Raw genomic sequence first — 21,390 nt, 5'->3', positions numbered from 1 at the left:
TTCGCTGGAGAGAAGCGGAAGTCGAGCGCCGCCGCGGTGCTGGCGAGTGTGAAAAAAGAGGCGGAGGGTTGCGCCCTCAGCGTCTGTCAACAGGTGAGCGTAGTCTGGAGCTTTTCTGAGTGGCTCCTGACCCTTGAGGTCCAGCGGCCCTGGAGTCCGTTGTGAACGTTGCGAACGTTCGGAGTGGCGATCACGCGGCGCGCTGGGACCTCGGGAGTCCAGCCCGGTTCGGATCCCGCTTTCGCCCACTAGGGGTTCGAATCCCGCTCTCGCCCCCGAGGGGTTTGGATCCCGCTCTCGCCCCCTCAAGGGCTCTTGGAAGGTTTCAAGCAGACGGTACTGAAAATGGGAGTTTCAGTTCGGGGGCAGACCAGTGTTCGAGTCCGGGCTCTGCTACTCAGCTCCTGAGGCAGCGTCTCTCCATTCAACGGGGGCAGTGGCAATTCCCTGACATGATTCATGACCGCACAATACATCCGGAAACTTCTCTCCGCCGCATCCCGTCGCCCCCGGCCTGGGAGACTCCAGGTCGCAGAGTCTCTGCCCCCACGGGCGATCAGCTCTACCCAGTGGAAAAATAATGCCAGCCGCGCACCTAATTTTACATTTTTTGGAAACCACTTTTTTTTTCTTTGAGACGGAATCTCGCTCTGTCACCCAGGCTGGAGTGCAATAGCGCGATCTCGGCTCACTGCAACCTCCACCTCCCGGGTTCAAGCGATTCTCCTGCCTCAGCCTCCTGAGTATCTGGGATTACAGGTGACCACCACCACAACCAGCTAAATTTTTTTCTGTATTTTTAGTAGAGACCGGGTTTCACCTTGTTGGCCAGGCTGGTCTCAAACGCCTGATCTCAAGTGATCCGCCCGCCTTGATCTTCCAGAGTGCTGGGTTTACAGGCATGAGCCACTGTACCCAGCCATATCTTTTTTTTTTTTAATTTAAGATTTACTTTTTTTTTTTTTTTTGAGACGGAGTCTCGCTCTATCGCCCGGGCTGGAGTGCAGTGGCTAGATCTCAGCTCACTGCAAGTTCCGCCTCCCGGGTTTACGCCATTCTCCTGCCTCAGCCTCCCGAGTAGCTGGGACTACAGGCGCCCGCCACCTCGCCCGGCTAGTTTTTTTTTTTTTTTGTATTTTTTAGTAGAGACGGGGTTTCACCGTGTTAGCCAGGATGGTCTCGATCTCCTGACCTCGTGATCCGCCCGTCTCGGCCTCCCAAAGTGCTGGGATTACAGGCTTGAGCCACCGCGCCCGGCCAAGATTTACTTTTTTTAAAAAAAATTAAATTTTAGAGGCTGGCCATGGAGGATTTCTTGAGGCCAGGAGTTCAAGATCAGCCTGGGCAACATAACAAGACCTCATATTTACAAAAATATAAAAGAATAAGCCAGGTGTGGTAGTGCATACCTGTAGTCTCTGCTACTCCTGAAGCTGAGGCAGGAGGATCTCTTGAGCCCAGGATGCTCCAGCCACTGCACTCCAGCCTGAGTGTCAGAGTGAGATCCTGTCTCTCAAAATTAAAATTAAATTTTAAAAAAGCAAGTTCAGTTTAGCTGTCTTGATAGCCACAGTTGAGTGCTCCTGAACCACTGTGACAAGTGGCTCCTGTATTACTGGACAGTGAAGGTCAAAAACACATTTGACCAGGTCACTTCTCAGGATGAGAGCATTGTCTTCGAAACTATGCTTTGTCTCCTGTTAACTACCCAGCTCCAATTTCAAACCAGCCTGAGTAACCCTCTTTTTGTTAAAAATCTGACAAGCCACTCCCAGTGCAAAGCTCTGCCCAGAACCTCTTCTGGGCTCTTGGCTGGCTTATGCCTTCTCGTCATTCAAGTCTCTGTTCAAATGTCCTCTCCCCAGAGAGGCCTTTCTAAGGGTTCCCTGGACAGTGTTCAAAATCACAGGCCGTAAGCCTGAATAGCACTGATCCAAGGCACTAGTATTTCTTACCTAGTCACCTCTGGAAACAATCCAGTTCCTGTGGGATTTTTTTTTTTTTTTTTAACAGAGCTCTGTTTCCCAGGCTGGAGTGAAGTGGTGCGATCTCGGCTCACTGCACCCTCCTGCTTCTGGCATGATCATAGCTCACTGTAACTTGGAACTCTTGGGCTCAAGTGATCCTCCCACCTCAGCCTCCCAAGTAGCTGGGATCACCAGTGCGGGCCACCATGCCTGATTTGTTTTACTTTTTTTTTTTTTTTTTTTTTTTTGAGAGGGAGTCTTGCTCTGTCACCCAGGCTGGAGTGCGGTGGTGCGATCTCGGCTCACTGCACCCTCCTGCTTCTGGCTTCAAGCGATTCTCCCACCTCAGCCTCCTGACTATATGGGACTACAGGCACACGCTACCTTGCCCGGCTAATTTTTGTATTTTTAGTGAAGATGGGGGTTTCACCATGTTGGCCAGGCTGGTCTCAAACTCCTAACCTCAGGTGATCCACTCGCCCCAGCCTCCCAAAGTGCTGGGATTACAGGCATGAGCCACCATGCCCTGCCTGTTTTACTTTTTAAATTTTTTGTAGAGACAGGGTCTCGCTGTTGCCCAAGCTGCTCTTGAAACTTCCGGCCTCAAGCAGTTCACCTATCTTGTCTTTAAATGCTGGGATTACCGCGCCTAGCCCATTTTTTTTGGTGTGTACATCTCACATTAAGAAAAATTTTTTTTAGCTGTTAAAAAAAATTGAAAGCTTTTTAATATTCTTTTGAAATTATTTGGCTTCAAGGAAGCTCACATTTATGATTCCTTTGATTTCTTGGCAATCGTTGCATACTTGGGGATATTTGTGATTTGAGAAAATCTAATTTCCAAATGTAATTCGATTGCTTATGAATACTAAATTTAATGATTAATGCAGTTGTCATGATGTCATATTTCTAGATGCTTATTTAAATATTTATTCATTCCAACTTTGTAGTTTTATCTTTGCATTGTGGAACTTTTTTCCCTTTATCCCTGTCCCTGACCTTTTCATAGCCCCTGAGAAGCTCATGAGCCACCAGCATTATTTCCGTGGCGCTAATGAAGAAAGTGGCCCTGTCTATGATGCATTCTCCTTACAGCTGGCTGAATGATCTTCACTTGTAAACCAGATCATGTCATTACTCTGCTTAAAACCTTCAAAGGCTTATCCTACTTAGAATGAAACCTAAGATCTTTCCTATGGCTTAGGCTGCCCTGCGTGGTAGCCTCAGCTGACCTCTCAGGCCTCATCTACCATTCTTCTTGTCACTGCTTTCAAGCCCAGCTGGCTTTATTCCCCTTCTTTCAACACACCCAGCTTATTTCTGCCGCAGGGCTTTGCACTTGCCGTTCCCTCTGCCTGGAATGTGCTTCCTCCGGATAATTGCATGGCTGTCTCATTCTCTTCGCTGTGGTTCAGCTCGAATGTCCTCTGAAAGAAGACTTCCCAAAGTACCCTATTTAAAGTACCCTTTCTTGGCCGAGCACGCTGGCTCATGCTTGTAATCCCAGCACTTTGGGAGGCCAAGGCGGGCAGATCGCGAGGTCAGGAGATCAAGACCATCCTGGCTAACATGGTGAAACCCCATCTCTACTAAAAATACAAAAAAATTGGCCAGGCACGGTGGCTCACGCCTGTAATCCCAGCACTTTGGGAGGCCGAGGCAGGCGGATCATGAGGTCAGGAGATCGAGACCATCCTGGTGAACATGGTGAAACCCCGTCTCTACTAAAAATACAAAAAAATTAGCCGGGCGTGGTGGCGTGTGCCTGTAGTCCTAGCTACTTCAGAGGCTGAGGCAGAGGAATTGCTTGAACCTGGGAGGTAGAGGTTGCAGTGAGCTGAGATTGCGCGACTGCACTCCAGCCTGGTGACAAAGGAAGATTCCATCTCAAATAAATAAATAAATAAATAAATAAATAAATCTATGTAAAGGGTGAGTTTAGCATATACCTGGAATGTGAAAAGTACTCATTGTGAACCAGCCAGGTGCAGTGGCTCACGCCTGTAATCCCAACACTTTGGGAGGCTGAGGCAAGTGGATTACTTGACCTCAGGAGTTCAAGACCAGCCTGGGCAACATAGCAAAACCCCAACTCTACAAAACATAAAAAAATCAGCCGGGTGTGGTGGCATGTGCCTGTGGTCCCAGCTACTCAGGAGGCTGAGGTGGGAGGATTGCTTGAGCCCCAGGGGCAGAGGATGCAGTGAGCCAAGATCGTACCACTACACTCCAGCCTAGCTAGGCAATAGAGCGAGACCCTGTCTAAAAACAAACAAAAAACTATGAACTTAGTAGCACATAGTGATAAGCAGGTATGTCTTCATTCTTCCTGTGTAATAGTTCAGGTGCACACATGCTCAAGAAAGTGTAAGAAGTGCTATAGCAAAATACTGTTACCCAGCTTGAAAGCTAAAACATTAGAGATGCAACTGAAGGGCCTTATACCCTACATGAAACCCATTCCTCTTCCTTTTTCCTCAAATGTAGCCGCAACCCTGAATTTGGTGTTTACAGTCTTCTGTGCATATAGGCATGTATCTTTAAACAATAGTTTTTGTCATGTTCTATACTTTTATATAAGTGGTGTCTGTGCAATTTAGAGTTAACCTAGCAGGCCTGAGACTGCTATCCTTAGAAAAGCCTGTTTGAAAGATTGGCCCTTGGCTGATATCTAGGAACTTGGATTTCGGGAGGGTTCCTGCCGTTCCCCAAATGATGAGTGCCTAAACTATTTCCACTAACAATGTGGTTCATGTTGAACACCTGCTCTCCTTCTGGAGTCTGGCATTTTGGTACACGACCACCCTCAAGTACAACTCTGGTCACCGAGTAATGAGCTTCCCTGGTAGATCACATATCCCTCGTGCTGTCATACTTGGCAGTAGGAATTGATGGAGTCCTGTGTGACTCCACTAGGAGAGGACTCTTAGAAGCTTGTCCTGGTTTCCTCTGGACTTCAGCTCCTGCGTCTTTTCCCTTTGCTGATTGTGCCTTGTGTCTCTTCACTATCATAAATCACAACCATGCCTACACCTCTAAGCTAAATCCTGTGACGACTCCTAGTGAGTCATTGAACCTCAGTGTGGTCTTGGGGACCTCTGATAGCAGGATCATCCTGGGTGTATCCTGACAGCTGGTACTAGGGTGGCACTGGGTTCTGCCTTCTGAAACTTGCTTCTTTTTTTTTTTTTTTGAGACGGAGTCCCACTCTATCCCCCATGCTGAAGTACAGTGGTGTGATCTCGGCTCACTGCAAGCTCCGCCCCCCGGGTTCACGCCATTCTCCTGCCTCAGCCTCCCGCGTAGCTGGGACTACAGGCGCCCGTCACCACCCCTGGCTAATTTTTTGTATTTTTAGTAGAGACGGGGTTTCACTGTGTTTGCCAGGATGGTCTCGATTTCCTGACCTTGTGATCCGCCTGCCTCGGCCTCCCAAAGCGTTGGGATTACAGGCATGAGCCACTGCGCCCGGCCTGAAACCTGCTTTTTTTCATCCAGTGTAATGCTTTTGAGATTTGTCTATGTGGAAACGTGTGTAGCTCTAATTCACTTAGTTTCACTGCTATACGACTGTGCTGATAAGGTAGCCACTAGCCACATAGGGCTATTTAGATTAAAATTAGACAAAACAAATAATCCACTTCCCCAGACACATAGTCACATTTCACATGTTCAGCAGGAGCCTGTGGCTAGTGGCCGCCATGGTGTATAAAGAACATAAGGAACATTTCCATGAGAACAGAAAGTTTTGTTGGACAGTGTTTACTTATCAATTCACTTGGTTGAAATTTAGGGTGTTTTCAGTTTTCTACCATTACAAACGGTGTGGCAGTATGCGTTGGTATCTATGTCTCCTTGAGCACACATAGGAGTTACTCTGGGAGATATACCTAGGAGTTGAAGTATTGGACGGTGGGTTGTGGTAGTATTCACCTTTATGAGATGCTGCTAATCTGCTCTTCATGATGGTACTGGTTCTCACTCCCACCATTAGTGTTCCTGTTGCTCAGTGTCTTTACCTTTTATTTATTTTTATTTTTATCTTTGAGACAGAGTTTCGTTTTTGTTGCCCAGGCTAGAGTTCAGTGGCACAATCTCGGCTCACTGCCGCCTCCCGGGTTCAAGCGATTCTCTTGCCTCAGCCTTCTGAGTAGCTGGGATTACACATGTGCGCCACCACACCTGGCTAATTTTTGTATTTTTAGTATAGATGGGGTTTCACCATGTTGGCCAGGCTGGTATCAAACTCCTGACCTCAGGTGATCCGCCCACCTCAGCCTCCCAAAGTGTGGGATTACATGCATGAGCCACCGAGGCCAGTCACAGTGTCCTGATAAATATTTGCTATTGTAACACTTTAAAATGTTTGTCCTTCTGATGGTAGGAATTAGTGGTTTCGGATTGCATTACCTTGATGACTATTGAGGTAGAGCTATTTTCACATGTTTATTGGCCATTTGCCTTCTGTGAATTGCCCACTTTTCTGCCGGATTGTCTTCGTCTTATGGAGTGCAGTTGTTCTCACATCTGAGCCTTGTCTTTTATTTTTATTTTTTGAAACAGAGTCTCGCTCTTGTCACCCAGGCTGGAGTGCAGTGGTGCGATCTTGGCTCACTGCAACCTCCGCCTCCCGGGTTCAATCAATTCTCCTGCTTCAGCCTCCCGAGTAGCTGGGATTACAGGTGCCCGCCACCACGCCTGGCTAATTTTTGCATTTTAGTACAGATGGGGTTTTACCATGTTGGCCAGGCTGATCTCAAACTCCTGACCTCAAGTGATCCTCCCACTTCGGCCTCCCAAAGTACTGGGATTATAGGCGTGAGCCACCGCACCCAGACGCCTTTTAATTTTTATAATGTTTTAATGTTCAGGGTTTTTATTTTTTTTATTTTATTTATTTATTTATTTTTTTTGAGACGGAGTCTCGCTCTGCCGCCCAGGCTGGAGTGCAGTGGCCGGATCTCAGCCCACTGCAGGCTCCGCCTCCCGGGTTCACGCAATTCTCCTGCCTCAGCCTCCCCAGTAGCTGGGACTACAGGCGCCCGCCACCTCGCCCGGCTAGTTTTTTGTATTTTTTTTTAGTAGAGACGGGGTTTCACCGTGTCAGCCAGGATGGTCTCGATCTCCTGACCTCGTGATCTGCCCGCCTCGGCCTCCCAAAGTGCTGGGATTACAGGCTTGAGCCACCACGCCCGGCCCAATGTTCAGGGTTTTTAAAATATTATTACTGTTATTATTATTTGAGACAAAGTCTTGCTTTGTCGCCCAGGCTGAAGTGCAATGGTGCAAACTTGGCTCACTGCAACCTCCACCTTCCAGGTTCAAGCAATTCTTCTACCTCAGCCTCCCGAGTAGCTTTTTGGGCTGGTGGCTCACTCCTGTAATCCCAGCACTTTGGGAGGCCGAGGCGGGCGGATCACCTGAGGTCAGGAGTTTGACACCAGCCTGGCCAACATGGCTAAACCCTGTCTCTACTAAAAATACAAAAATTATTTTTTTTTTGGCCACTTGGCGGCGGGTGCCTGTAATTCCAGCTATTCGGGAGGCTGAGTCAGGAGAATTGCTTGAACCGGGGAGGCTGAGGTTGCAGTGAGCCAGATTGCACCACTGCACTCCAGCCTGGGCAACAGAGTGAGAGTCTGTCTCAAAAACAAACAAACAAAACATGTATTCTGAGAATTAAATGAGATAAAATGTAGGAAAGAACTTTGAAATGATACATTTCAGCATAAATGTACTGTCCCTGGGCACGTGCGGATGAATGGGTGCCACTAACTACCACCTGAGGGTCAGAGGTTTTCAGGCACAGCAGGTTTAAAAAAAAAAAAAAATTATTTTTATTTTTGAGACAGTCTCACTCTGTCGCTAGGCTAGAGTACAGTGGCATGATCTCGGCTCACTGCAACCTCTGCCTCCCAGGTTCAAGTGATTCTCCTGCCTCAGCCTCCCGAGTACCTGGGACTCCAGGCGCATGCCACCACACCCGGCTAATTTTTTTTTCTTTTTTCTTTTTTTTTTTTTTTTTTTAGTAGAGACAGGATTTCGCAATGTTGGCCAGTCTGGTCTCGAATTCCTGACCTCAAGTGATCCGTCTGCCTTGGCCTCCAAAATGTTGGGATTACAGGCGTGAGCCACCACACCCAGTCAGACACAGTGGGTTTAGGTTGTGTGTGGTGAAGGGGAGAGTAAAAGACACAGAAGGACTGGTCATATTTGACTCTCATTGTATGCGGGATTCGATTTCAAATCAGAGCATGAGGTCAAATCACATATAGGTAAAATTATCTACTCTTTTTTTTTTTGAGGCGGAGTGTTGCTCTGTCACCCAGGCTGGAGTGCAGTGGTGTGATCTTGGCTCACTGCAACCTCTGCCTTTTGGGGTTGTAAGTCTCCTGCCTAAGCCTCCTGAGTAACTGGGATTACAGGCGTGCACCACCACCTTCAGCTAATTTTTATAGTTTTAGTAGAGTTTCGCCATGTTGGCCAGGCTGGTCTCGAACTCCTGGCCCCAAGTGATCTGCCCACCTCAGCCTCCCAAAATGTTGGGAATACAGGCATGAGCCACCGTGCCTGGCTAAAATTATCTACTCTTTTTTTTTTTTTTTTTTTGGAGATGGTCTTGCTCTGTCGCGCAAGCTAGAGTGCAGCGGCACATTCTCGGCTCACTGCAAGCTCTGCCTCCCTGGTTCAAGCGATTCTCCTGCCTCAGCCTCCCGAGTAGCTGGGATTACAGGCACCTGCCACCGTGCCTGGCTAATTTTTGTATTTTTAGTAGAGATGGGGTTTCACCATCTTGGTCTGGCTGACCTCGAATTCCTGACCTCATGATCCACCCGCCTCGGCCTCCCAAAGTGTTGGGATTACAGGCGTGAGCCTCCGTGCCCGGCCAATTATCTGCTCTTAAAAGTCCCCATGCTAGGCCAGGTGTGGTGGCTCACACTTGTAATCCCAGCACTTCGGGAGGCTGAAGCGGGCGGATCATGAGGTCAGGAGATCGAGACCATCCTGGGTAACATGGTGAAACCCTGTCTCTACTAAAAATACAAAAAAATTAGCTGGGCATGGTGGCGGTGCCTGTAGTCCCAGCTACTCTAGAGGCTGAGGCAGGAGAATGGCGTGAAGCCAGGAGGCGGAGGCTGCAGTGAGCCGAGACAGCACCACTGCACTCCAGCCTGGGTGACAGAGCAAGACTCCGCCTCAAAAAAAAAAAGTCCCCATGCTTGCCCACAGAGCATCTCTCAGAAAGTCTAGCAGATTCATATCATCCTCCAGTGTGAGAACAGATTGCCTCTTCAGCTGGGCACCAGAGGAAATACTGATCTTAGGTTTTGGAGCCATGCTGAATTAAAACCTTAGCGTCACACAGTGAAACTGAACCAGCCGAGGGAATGGCAGATTCACAGTTTCCATCATTCTTTGTTTATATATATATATATATATATATATATATATTTTTTTTTTTTTTTTTTTTTTGTGAGACGGAGTCTCGCTCTGTCTCCCAGGCTGGAGTGCAGTGGCCGGATCTCGGCTCACTGCAAGCTCCGCCTCCCGGGTTCCCGCCATTCTCCTGCCTCAGCCTCTCGAGTAGCTGGGACTACAGGTGCCCGCCACCTCGCCCGGCTAGTTTTTTTTGTATTTTTTATTAGAGACGGGGTTTCATCGTGTTAGCCAGGATGGTCTCGATTTCCTGACCTCGTGATCCGCCCGTCTCGGCCTCCCAAAGTGCTGGGATTACAGGCTTGAGCCACCGCGCCTGGCCAGCTCTCATTCTTTAACAGATACTTACAGATGGCCTGTGTGCCAGATGCTGTGCTAGGCTCAGACCAAGAACCCTTGTGTTTCCACATCTTACATTGTAGCCAAGAGGCAGATGATGAACAAATAAGCAAAACGTAATTGCTAGCCAGTAGTACTATGAAGACAGAGCAAGGCACAGGTTAGGAAGTTCTGGAGTGGCTTGGGAAGGCCTTCTGGGAAGCAGGATTTCATTTTCATCAACTCTACAGGAGAGGAAGTCAACTCTGCAGATATGGGGACGGGGGAGGGGGCCCAAGCCAGCAGAGAGAACAGCCGGTGCAAAGGCCCTGAGGCAGGCAAGAGGGTGCCTGCGTGTTTGAGCCCAGCGAGTGGAGGGAAGGTGGGGAGGAAGCCAGGCGGTGAGGTTGGAGGGCCTGTAGCCCATTGTGTTGACCTTGACCTCTGCTTTGGGTGAGAGGAGAGCATTGGAGAGTTTTGAGCTGAGGAGGGACAAAATATGTTTAGCAAGATCACTCTAGTTTCTTTTTTTTTTTTTTTTTTTTTTTTTTTTTTTTTGAGACGGAGTCTCAGCTGTTGCCCAGGCTGGAGTGCAGTGGCGCGATCTCGGCTCACTGCAAGCTCCGCCTCCTGGGTTCACACCATTCTCCTGCCTCAGCCTCCTGAGTAGCTAGGACTACAGGCGCCCGCCACCACGCCCGGCTAATTTTTTGTATTTTTAGTAGAGACGGGGTTTCACTGTGGTCTCGATCTCCTGACCTTGTGATCCGCCCGCCTCGGCCTCCCAAAGTGCTGGGATTACAGGCTTGAGCCACCGCGCCCGGCCGATCACTCTAGTTTCTGAGAAAAACCTGAAGAGGGACAAGGGAGCTATAATATTTAGGGGACTGTTGTAGTGGCCCTGGTGAAAGACGGGTGAGAACTAATTAATTCTGGATATTCAGAAGTTAGAGCCACCATTACATTTACTGTCAAATTAGATGTGGGGTATCAAACAAGATGAGTTCAAGGGAAGCTCCGAGGTCTTTGCCTTGAATCAAGGGATGGATGGACTCACTTTTTTCCAAGGTCTTTAGCTTGAATCAAGGGATGGATGGACTCACTTTTAGTTGAGGTGAGGAAGCCTCAAAGCCTCACGTGTAGTTCTTCCCGTGGCAGCGGTAGAGATGGGGGTCGGGGAGGCCAGCGTCTCAGTTTAGGACAGGTTAGTTTGAGATTAGGAAGATACCAGATACCAGATACCAGGGAGAGAGATGGGGTAGGTAGGTGAATATATGCAAATCCGGAGCTCAGGTAGGAGTTCAGGCTGGAGAGCTACGTTTGAGGGTGATCAGTGTATAGGTAACATTTCTTTCTTTTTTTTTCTTTTTTTGAGATGGAGTCTCACTCTGTCGCCCAGGCTGGAGTGCAGTGGCGTGATCTTGACTCACTGCAGCCTCTGCCTTATGAGTTCCAGCGATTCTCCTGCCTCAGCCTCCTGAGTAGCTGGGACTACAGGCGTGCGCCACCATGCCCAGCTAATTTTTGTATTTTTGGTAGAGACAGGATTTCACCTTGTCGGCCAGGCTGGTCTCAAACTCCTGACCTCATGATCCGCCCGCCTTGGCCTCCCAAAGTGCTGGGATTACAGGTGTGAGCCACCACGCCTGCCCGGTGGTATCTCAAACCATGAGATGGGATGAGACCTTCCAGGGAGTGAGAGAGCAGGCAGAGAAAAGGTCTAAGGACTGAGCCACTGTGTTCCCCATCATTAGGTCAGATGAGAAGGAGCCAGCCACAAAGACTGGGAAGGAGTGGCTGTGGGGAGGTGGGTGGTGTCCTAAACACAGGTGTCTTTTTAAGTCAGAGGGGCCCGGAGAAGGATTCTTGTAGTTTTTTTTGTTTTGTTTTTTTGTTTTCTTGTTTTTTTTCAGACGGAGTTTCACGGTTGTTGCCCAGGCTGGAGTGCAATGGTGCAATCTCGGCTCACTGCAACCTCTGCTTCCTGACCTCAAGTGATCCGCTCACCTCAGCCTCCCGAGTAGCTGGGATTAGAGGCATACGCCACCACGCCCGGCTAATTATATATTTTTTAGTAGAGACGGGGTTTCTCCATGCTGGTCAGGCTGGTCTCGAATTCCCGACCTCAAGTGATCCACTCGCCTCAGCCTCCCCAAGTGCTGGGATTCCAGGCGTGAGCCACCGCGCCCGGCTGATCCTTGTAGTTTGAGTAGTTATTCCTCTCTCTCAGCACGGGCAGTTCGTTGGTGAACTGAGAAAGTGACACACACATGATGCAATTCCACCGTATCAGGTTTGAAAGCGCTCCATGCCAGCAGCGTGTGGGAGTGTAGGAATGGCAGTTGTAATGAGACATCACAGTGTAAAATTCCTGAGCTCTGCTCTAGTACAGCCTGGGGACAGACGTCTGGGCCAAGAAGGGCTTCTGTGAGACACAGCATGGGACAGTGGCCTGGCCAGAGACTTGGGCATGCATCTAAGGGCTGTAAGCCTCAGTTTCCCTATCTGTAAAGGTGTCTCCACCCGGGAGCATTTTGTGAGGATTCAGAGAAACTGCACATGGAATGCTCCACCAAGCCCAGGAACTTACCAAGGTCTCATCAATGTGAATGATTCTGTAATTGCCAGGCCTCTGCCAGGGGTTCTGAATGCTCAAGCACAGACCAGAGCCCATGGGGACACCCCTGTGCAGATCTTCTCAACCATTTCTTTCTTTCTTTTTTGAGACAGAGTTTCACTCTATAGCCCAGGCTGTTGTGCAGTGGTGCGATCTCAGCACGCTGCAACCTCTGCCTTCCAGGTTCAAGCGATTCTCCTGCCTCAGCCTCCCGAGTAGCTGGGACCACAGGTGCTTGTCACCACGCTCAGCTAAATTTTTGTCTTTTTTTTTTTTGAGACGGAGTCTCGCTCTGTCGCCCAGGCTGGAGTGCAGTGGCCGGATCTCAGCTCACTGCAAGCTCCACCTCCCGGGTTAACGCCATTCTCCTGCCTCAGCCTCCCGAGTAGCTAGGACTACAGGCGTCCGCCACATCGCCCGGCTAGTTTTTTGTATTTTTTAGTAGAGACGGGGTTTCACCGTGTTAGCCAGGATGGTCTTGATCTCCTGACCTCGTGATCCACCTGTCTCGGCCTCCCAAAGTGCTGGGATTACAGGCTTGAGCCACCGCGCCCGGCAATTTTTGTCTTTTTAGTAGAAATGGGATTTCACCATGTTGACCAGGCTGGTTTCAAACTCCTGGCCTCAAGTGATCCACCCACCTCAGCCTCCCAAAATGCTGGGATTACAGGCCTGAGCCACCGCGCCTCCCCCGCTCAAGAAGTCACACAACTCTTGTCATTCCAAGAAATCTTAATTTCTTTATTGTTTGACTTTCTGACTCAACAATTTTTTTTAAACTTTTTGTTTTTTTCTGAAACGTTCTTGTTGTTATGAGCCTTTTGTTTTGTTCTCGTTAAATGCACTCGACCCAAAATTGGTTTGGCATATCGAAAAGGAGACCAAGGAGGGAGGGGTTGGGGCGTGGGAGGCGGGGAGGAGGCCCGAATGGACAGAAAGTTGAGGATGAGAGAAGAGGAACATAGAGACAGCGAGAAACACGTGGGGAAAGAGAGTTGGAGACAGAGAGAGAAAGGGAAGGCAAGGGAAAGCCAAAAGAAACCAAAATCCAGAGAAAAAGAATTAACAAGATTTAGGAGCAAATTTCAGGAGCCCAAGGAAGGGAGTAGGAGAGGAAACCAAGACCCTTCTCTGTACCGTCCCAGCTGGGGTGGGGGCGTCAAGGCACCAGGTCTGGTTAGGTGGGGGGGACACCTGGGCTCTGGGGGCAGCTTTGCACTGGACTGCAGTGGTGTCCAGCCCCAGCAGGGGGCCCTGCCACACAGCTCTGAGGCCTGGAAGCCACTGGGCGATGCCGGCTGAAACAGGACTGATACACCCTCTCTCCCTTTGATTGTCCGAGTCTGGAGAAATACAAGGCAGGCTGGGCAGGGAGGAAGTGAGCCTCCCTGTGTCTCTCAGCCCCCCTGGAACTCTCCCGGCCCTCCTCCTGGTGTCGGGGGCAGCCACAGGCTGTAGCTGGGCTGCTGCCCGGGCCGGGCCGGCTCTTTGCCTGTCCATGACTCCTGCCCGCTCTTCACAGACCTCTGACCGCCCCTCCACACAAGAGCTCCTAGCCTAGTGCAGTCCAGGAAGGTCCATGGAACTGTCCCCTGCCCTCCTCAGAGTCGTCTGGCAAGACTGTCCCTGGCCTCACTTCTCCTCCCCATCTAGACTTCACCCATAGTCTTCTGGTATAATGGGTTAGGCCTTTCTACTAGAAAAAGCCAGAGTTGGAACCCAACCCCACCTCTTCCCCACACCTGTTCCCTTACACGGGACAAACCACCATCTTTGGTCTGACCCCTTCTCCCCTAATTGATGGGGACAAGCCAGCCCCAGCTCCCCAGGAGAAGGGAGGGGCTTTCTAGCAGCAAAAAGGGTCCCTCCAGCCACCTACCTGTCCCCTTCCCCCCAGTTCCTTCCTAGAGCCCCTCCCCCTTAACCCAACAAAGTTCATGGCAGCAGCAGGCTGAGACCCGAAGATGTTTGAAAACTCATGGCACTTGTGAGAAAAGAAGGAGGGGCAAAGAGACGGGGAGAGGTCAGAGCAGAGGTGGACGGGCCACCTCTGGGGAAATGGCAATGCAGGGGCTGGGCTAAGGTGGCCTCAGGGCTATGCTACCCCTAGAGTTGAGGGGAGGGGACTGGGGAGGCTGGGCCGACAGGCTGGAGAGGAGGGGCTGGGAGAGGTGCTCAGGAGACATCCCAAGCCTGGAGCTTCCAGGGTCTGGGATTTGGGGTCAAGCCCCCCCAGCACATGGATGTCCTGACCCCAGCCCTGGCACCTGGCTTCGTCCTCCCTGCGGGAAGGTGGAGGGTAGGGAAGGTGATCTCTCACCTTTGCCCCTTCCCCCTCCCCCAGACAGAAGACCACGTTGCCACTCCAGCACCCTCCTCAGCCGTACCCATGCCCTCCATAACCCCAGTTCCTCCCCATTTTCCCCCGGCCATCAACCTCTCTAGGTGGGAAATCAGCCCCATTTTCCCCAGCTAGAGTCCCCAAAGCAATATACAAGAAGCAGGAACTCAAAGGGACAGCGCAGCCATCTTGACAAAGCATCTTTGGGTGTGAGGGGGTCTCCCCCGGGGCCGATGGGGAGGGAAGGGGGAGACAGGCCTCTGGTCCTGGGGCAGGCAGTGAGGTACACGCCCCAGGAGGGCTGATGATGCTGGGCAGGCAGAGCAGGAAAGGAGGGGACAGAAACGGGTGCCAGGAAGGAAATGGGTTCTTTGTTTCGCTGTTGCATCTAGATTTTGTTTTCTGTCTCTGGATTGTAAAAAGCTGCTCTGGCGGCCCGCCCGCCCCGGCGGGGACTGGGGATGCACGTACACGGAGAAGTCCTGGCTGCCGGGCCGGCAGCGCCGCTCTGCTCCGGAGAAAGCCCAGGTTGGCCCGGGCCGCAGGCTCCCGGTGGCTTCAAGTGATGAGATTTTTTTTGTCTTTTTTTTTTTTTTTTTTTTTTTTTTTTTTTTTTTTTCTTTTCCATTTCGTTGAAATATTTACAGCAATGGGGAAGGAGGAGGAGGAGAGAGGAAGGAGTAAGAGGGCCCCCTAGGGAAAGATCCAAGCCCAGGACCCACTCCCCAGGGAGATCCAGACCCAAAATCTGCTCCCCAGATAGCCGAGCCCACAGGACTGGGAACTGCCCAAATATGGCCACCCCTGTGGGCTGGGGGCCCTGCGGGGAGTTGTGCTTCATCAGGAGTCGCCCCAAGGGAGGGGGTCATTGGGTGCACTGGGAGGCAGAGGGGGCAGGCTTGCTTGGGGGGCAGGGACCAAGAGCAAGGGGAAAGGAGCTTCAGAGAAAGTTCGACCTTTAAACCACCAGCCACCACTGCCCAGTCCCCCTGCCCTGTGGCCTTTTCCCAGTCTCCAGGGAGCAAGGAACTGTAGCGCAGGAGGAACCTGTCCATCTGTCCTGCCTCACTGCTCCCTCTGGGTGCAGCCGGCAGCATTTCTGGCTGCGGAGAGGAGCAGCTAACAGGTTCGATCCAGTGGGGGCCTTTGGCAACCTCAGAAGCTGCCCCTCCCGCCCAGGGAAACTAAAGCCCTCATTTCCCTTCACGGCGTAGAAGGGTGGGAGAGTGGAGAGTCTGGAAGTGGGCTGCACCCTTCCAAGTTCTCCCTCCTCACTCCCCTGGGGACCTCTGGGCTCCTCCTCACTACACTTCCCCCAAATAGAGCTGGTGCATGTGGCTGGTGGGAAACCCTGTCTGTGAACCCTGGCACCTCAGGCCCCCAGGTCAGAGTCCCCTGAGGGGACTGTAGGGCCCATGGCTGAGGGGCACCTGGAGAGAGTGGCCCACCAGCCACTACCTCCATCTGTCTCCCTCTCCCACCAGAGCCCTGCCCAGGGTTCCCTCCCTGGCCTGGGCCACCAGCCCCTGGTCCATGAGGTCCCCTCAGAGACTGGTGACCAGCTGCATCTGCCCGTCCCCATCGGGCCCTGGCCCCTCAAGGCCTGGGGCTGCCAGGTAGCCCTCGTGGCTAGGACGCCGCACCTGGTAGTAGCCCTGCAGGGGATTCCGGGCCACCAGGGCTGGCGGGCGCGAGGTGTAGTAGATTTCGGGGGGACCAGGGGGTGCGGGAGGGGGTGGGGGCAGGGCCTCACTGGGCCCCTCAGGGCTGCTGTCCGGGTAGGAGGGTGAGTCCCGCAGGTTGGCCCCGCTGGCATAGAGGGAGTCCCGGCCCGGAGGGGAGGAGAGGGGCCGGCTGGTGGCGCCGTCCTCGGCCGTGCAGCTCTCCGACTCGTCCAGATCGCTCTGGTACAGCACCGACTGGGCCCGGGGCAGCAGCAGAGGCTCCTCCAGGGCCTTATAGAGAAGTTCAATCTCAGCCCGGTCAGCACCCCCGGGCCCGCCTGCCTCTTCCTCGCCCCCGCCCCCTGGCACAGGTGGCACGGGGGGCTCAGGCGGTGGAGGGCCCTTGGCCGCGCTGCTGCTCCCCCGCAGGTTGTTGTGCACCAGCTCCGAGATGATCATCTTCTCGAAGGCCGCCGCATCAGCTAGGTTCCGGCCTCGGGGCGGCTCGGGGCCCCCATCCCCGGGAGGGAAATCCCCACTTCGCAAGGAGTAACTGTTGTTGAAGTTGCCGTTCAGGGGCAGGGTGTCCATGCCACAGGCTTCCCGGCCTCCCAAGGGGTGCTCTGCAGGGCAGAAAGGGGCTGGTAAGGTAGAAGAGGGGCCCTGGATGCACTAGGGGTTAGTGAGGGGATGCAGTCTGTGTGAAGTGGGGCTCGATTCCTGCTGGTTTTCCGTAGGCTTCCCCCTACCCCCTGGATCTCTGGTCTCACATCCCCTTTCTCCCTCACTGGCAGTAGAGACACCAGCCCAGCAGTGGATTGATGAAAGGTAGGGGACAAGGACCAGTTCCCCCAGAGTCTCATCCTCAGCTGGAGGCTCAGAATCTCAGCAGTGTGAGGAGGCCTGGGCGACAGGATCCCTTTCCTATGCTCAGACCCTCAGCACCTAACGGCCCAAACTCAATGAACACCATCCATTATCCTCCATTCGGCTGCCAACCAGAGGCTGTGTGTCGGGGGGTGGGGAGATGTGGGCATGGGAAGGGCATCCCGAGTTCTCCTCAAGTGAGGCCATCTGAGAAGGCCACTGTCTGTCCCTCCCCCAGCCTCAGAAACATCCCCAGGGAAGAGTCACACTTACTGGGTTCCCGGTAGCTCCCTGCAGGTGGCAGCCAGGAGAGAAAAGAGAAGGCGAGGGTGAGCTTGAAATGCAAGTCCAGGCTCCAGTTCTGGGGCACAGAACATCCCAGGCGGAGGTCCCTTGGGACACAAACCCTCCATTTCCCAACCTGGGATGCTTCCCCCGCGCTCTCACCTGGGGAGTTGAAGACCGGGGGCGAGGAGGGATTGAAGCCCACCGACTCGGCAATGAGGGTGTTGTAGGGGCTGGTGCCCCCACGGGGCTGCAGCACAGGGTTGGTCAGCAGGTGGTTCCCCATGGTACCTGGCCAAGGGATCAGAGGTCACAAGGCGGCCGGGAGCCTCTAGAGACCGGCGCCAGAGGCAGAGGGACGCCTTCTCACCTCGATTCAGGGTTGGGGTGCTGTTGATGTCACCTGCCATGAAGGAGGACTCCGTCTGTTTCCTCACAGTGTCATTCCACATCCTCCGAATTCGACTCTGGGGACACAACCCAGATGTGAGGGGGTCCTTGGGCCACCCACCCTCTGGCGTCTTTTTGAGACTGCTCAGCCAATCATCACGATCAGAAACCCAGGCCAAGCCACTCCCCGCCTCTCAGGCTCTAGGTTCCAACACTCAGCCCCAGGGAGCCCTGTCTGGCCTGATACCTGAGTCCCTGTGTAATAGCGGGTGTTGCTTCGCATGGCTGAGGTCTTGAGGGATCCGTGAGTGCCCCCGGGAGGGGAGCGGATGCAGCAGTAGGAGTGACGCAGGCACTTGCTGTACTCCTTGTGCACCTGGGGGTTGAGGAGGACAGTCAGCTGGTTGGGACGCTGGCCTCCTCTGTGATCCAGCCTACCACAGGGCTGGTCACAAGACAGCCAGCCTTGGGAGGCCAGAGATCGAGCTTCCAATGACTATGTTGCCCTGTTCAGCAACTTGCAAGCCATGGAAATCTTGCTGTCCCCTGTCCCCCAACAGCCAGCCGATCAGGTTTCAATCTCTTCTTACTCAGGCCCATCCTCTTCTCCACCTCCACTGACAGTTTTTCATTCATTCATAAAATCAACAGAGCATTAATGAGCATTCGCTATGTGCCAGGCACAATTTAGGCCTCAGGGATGGTACGGAAGACAACAGACACAAATCCGTACCTCTGAGAGCTTGTATTTCGGTAGACAGAGACAGAACATAGATGAATATATAAATATGCAGGCTGTTGGATGGTGTTACGTGCTGCGGAGAAAACTATGGCTGGAAAGGGGGTTAGGCAGTGCTGACTTGGGAGCGGGTTGTGAATTTTTTTTTTTTTTTTGAGACGGAATCTCGCACTGTCACCCTGACTGGAGTGCAATGACGCGATCTTGGCACATTTCAACCTCCACCTCCTGGGTTCACGCGATTCTCCTGCCTCAGCCTCCCGAGTAGCTGGGATTACAGGCGCACACCACCACACCCGGCTTTTTTTTTTTTTTGTAGAGACAGGGTTTTACCATGTTGGCCAAACTGGTTGTGATTTTAAATAGACCAGAGGAGGCCAGGCATGGTGGCTCACACCTGTAATCCCAGCACTCTGAAAGGCAGAGGTGGGTGGATCACCTGAGGTCAGGGGTTCAAGACCAGCCTAGGCAACATGGTGAAACCCCATCTCTACTAAAAATACAAAAATTAGCTGGTCGTGGCGGTGGGCACCTGTAATCCCAGCTACTTGGCATGATAACTGCTTGAACCCACGAGGCGGAGGTTGCAGCGAACCGAGATCGCGCCATTGCACTCCAGCCTGGGGACCGAACGAGACTCTGTCTCAAAAAAAATAATTAAAAAATTTAAAAACCTAAAAAAATAAATAGATCAGAGGCCTCATTTAGGCCAACGTAAGAACAGGGGCTGCACTCTGAGGAGGGTCCACATCTAGGTGTCTGAGAGCGGAGGTTGGAGGGAGGGGAGCCGAGGGGCCCAGATCAGAACATAGGGGCCTGGGGTCCCCTGAAAGGACATCGCTGTCACTGCGTGTGAGGTGGGGGCCACGCAGACACTGTCTTTGACCATCTGTCTGAGGAGGGGCCGGGACAGTGTTGGACAGATGGACAGAGCAGGGACACAGGCCACCTCCTCCCTTGCAACCAGGATTCTCATGATCACTGCCTCCGCCATCCCCTGCCTGAAGCCTTACCCGCTTCACCATTCCCCAAGTCTAACAGCAGTCTCCATTGCCCGCACTGCTGCCAGGGCTGACTCTACAAATGCCTCAGCTCCGTCTCCCCAGCTTCAGTCCTAACAGTGCTGCCTGTACCCCCCACTCCCTGCCCACATTCCCTGGCTACTGTTGTCCCCTTTGTTTTTTTTTAAATAGAGACAGGGTCTCTGTTGCCCAGGCTGGTCTCGAATTCCTGGGCTTAAGCGATCCTCCTGCCTCAGCCTCCCAAAGTGCTGGGATTACAGGCATGAGCCACTGCACCCAGTCCTTTTTTTTTTTTTTTTTTCTTTGAGACAGAGTCTTACCCTGTTGCCCAGGCTGGAATGCAGTGGCATAATCTCGGCTCACTGCAACCTCCGCCTTCCGGGTTCAAGCGATTCTCCTGCCTCAGCCTCCCAAGTAGCTGGGACTACAGGCGCCTGCTACCATGCCCGGCTAATTTTTATATTTTTAAAGTAGAGACGGGGTTTCACCATGTTGGCCAGGCTGGTCTGGAACTCCTGACCTCAGGTGATCCGCCCGCCTCAGCCTCCCAAAGTGTTGGGATTATAGGCGTGAGCCACCGTGTCTGGCCTGTATGTTTTCTTAAGATTCAGATTTTAACACATTTATTTTAAAAAGATCCTTTCTGTCACCACAAAATTCATAATTATTTCCTGAACTATGAATGCAGGCAGTGCTCCCTCAGGGTGGCTCCCGAAGTCCTCCCCCTCCCAGGCCTGACTCGTGGCCCTCATGGTGGTGAGGGTTCCCCATCCCCAAATCTGTCCTGCTCTCACTCCTCTAAGCTGCTGTATCTTGCTTTTTTCCAGAACCCTCTTCACCTGTGGTTAAACCCTCCCTAGCCCTGAGCTCGTGCTCCCCTCCCCGTGGACGCAGACCTGACCGTAGAAGCCCTGCAGCACTCACTGGGGGCTTGAGGGAGCCCCTGAGTCTCCTCCACCCTCGCTGCCTTTTCCGGGATGCCCAGGAAATGTCTCCAAGGGAGGCTGTGACCCAGGACCCCGCCTCGACCTCACCTTCTTCTGTAAGGCGCAGTGAAAGACGAAGATGAAGACCCCCTGGAAGGCGTTGAAGGTGGTGAAGAGATAGGCCATGACCACCGACTCCTTGTTGATGAAGAGGAGGCCGAAAGCCCAGGTGAGGCCCAGCAGGAACAGCAGCGCAATGGCCCCCAGAGCCCAGGATCTGGGGGTGGGGCGATAGAGGTGTCAAAGTACCCACCGGAGGGGACGGCCTCAGCCCGGGCCTCCCCTGCAGCCTACAAACGGGCCCTTGGGTGGGCCTGGGCACTGTCTGCAAAGCCCTGAGCAGGCTGAGTGGGCCTTAGGGGCACTGGCCTGCCCAGGATGCCTCCACCCCAGCCTGGGCCTGAGGGAAAGGTACTGGGTCGGGGTCGGGGTATTGTGAACATCAGTCATTCCTCTGCCACCTTCATTGTTTCTGCCAAATTTCCAGACCACTGAGGCTACATTTGCTGCCTATTTCTCTTTAAGTTGCCCTTAAACACACTCACCTGTTGAATTTAGCCTCACCCTACACAGTCATGCCTCTAAAACCACAGGTTGGACGTGCTAATGATACACTTTCTAAGACCCATTAAGTAGGCACATAGTGACCACAATAAAACACCCCTCTTGGTACTTAAAATCGCAATATGTGTCACCAGAGGTGACAGCACTACCTTTTAGGACACCCTGGAGGAGGTGGGCCCCGCGCGGGGTGGGG

At 52.5% G+C, this 21,390-nt stretch overlaps 1 protein-coding gene, 1 long non-coding RNA gene and 1 pseudogene across 5 annotated transcripts in view; 1 reads left to right on the top strand and 2 right to left on the bottom strand.

Moving 5' to 3' along the window:
• The first annotated feature begins 14 nt into the window (after positions 1 to 14).
• Positions 15 to 21,186, top strand: LOC126942453 (uncharacterized). The gene is made up of 2 exons (XR_007721573.1): positions 15 to 93; positions 20,475 to 21,186. It is a non-coding gene; the product is annotated as an uncharacterized LOC126942453 (long non-coding RNA).
• LOC126942444 (uncharacterized) lies at positions 13,060 to 14,802 on the bottom strand (annotated as a pseudogene). The gene has a single exon (XR_007721567.1). The product of XR_007721567.1 is annotated as an uncharacterized LOC126942444 (transcript).
• Positions 13,060 to 21,390, bottom strand: part of ADGRL1 (adhesion G protein-coupled receptor L1) — a 64,272-nt gene continuing 55,941 nt past the window's right edge. For all 3 annotated transcript variants that reach the window (XM_050769912.1, XM_050769913.1, XM_050769915.1), the window contains 6 exons: positions 20,682 to 20,850; positions 18,134 to 18,262; positions 17,867 to 17,963; positions 17,659 to 17,787; positions 17,485 to 17,502; positions 13,060 to 16,967 (listed from right to left, as the gene is read on the bottom strand). In XM_050769912.1, coding sequence (XP_050625869.1) covers positions 16,225 to 16,967; positions 17,485 to 17,502; positions 17,659 to 17,787; positions 17,867 to 17,963; positions 18,134 to 18,262; positions 20,682 to 20,850 — 1,285 coding nt within the window. In that variant the 3' untranslated portion in view covers positions 13,060 to 16,224. The remainder of the gene's footprint in view (positions 16,968 to 17,484; positions 17,503 to 17,658; positions 17,788 to 17,866; positions 17,964 to 18,133; positions 18,263 to 20,681; positions 20,851 to 21,390) is intronic.

Source organism: Macaca thibetana, chromosome 19 (genome assembly GCF_024542745.1).
Source record: "Macaca thibetana thibetana isolate TM-01 chromosome 19, ASM2454274v1, whole genome shotgun sequence".
Classification (NCBI taxonomy): Eukaryota; Metazoa; Chordata; class Mammalia; order Primates; family Cercopithecidae; genus Macaca; species Macaca thibetana.
Note: the sequence above shows the minus strand (reverse complement) of the source record. Positions and strands in the feature narration are given on the sequence as shown.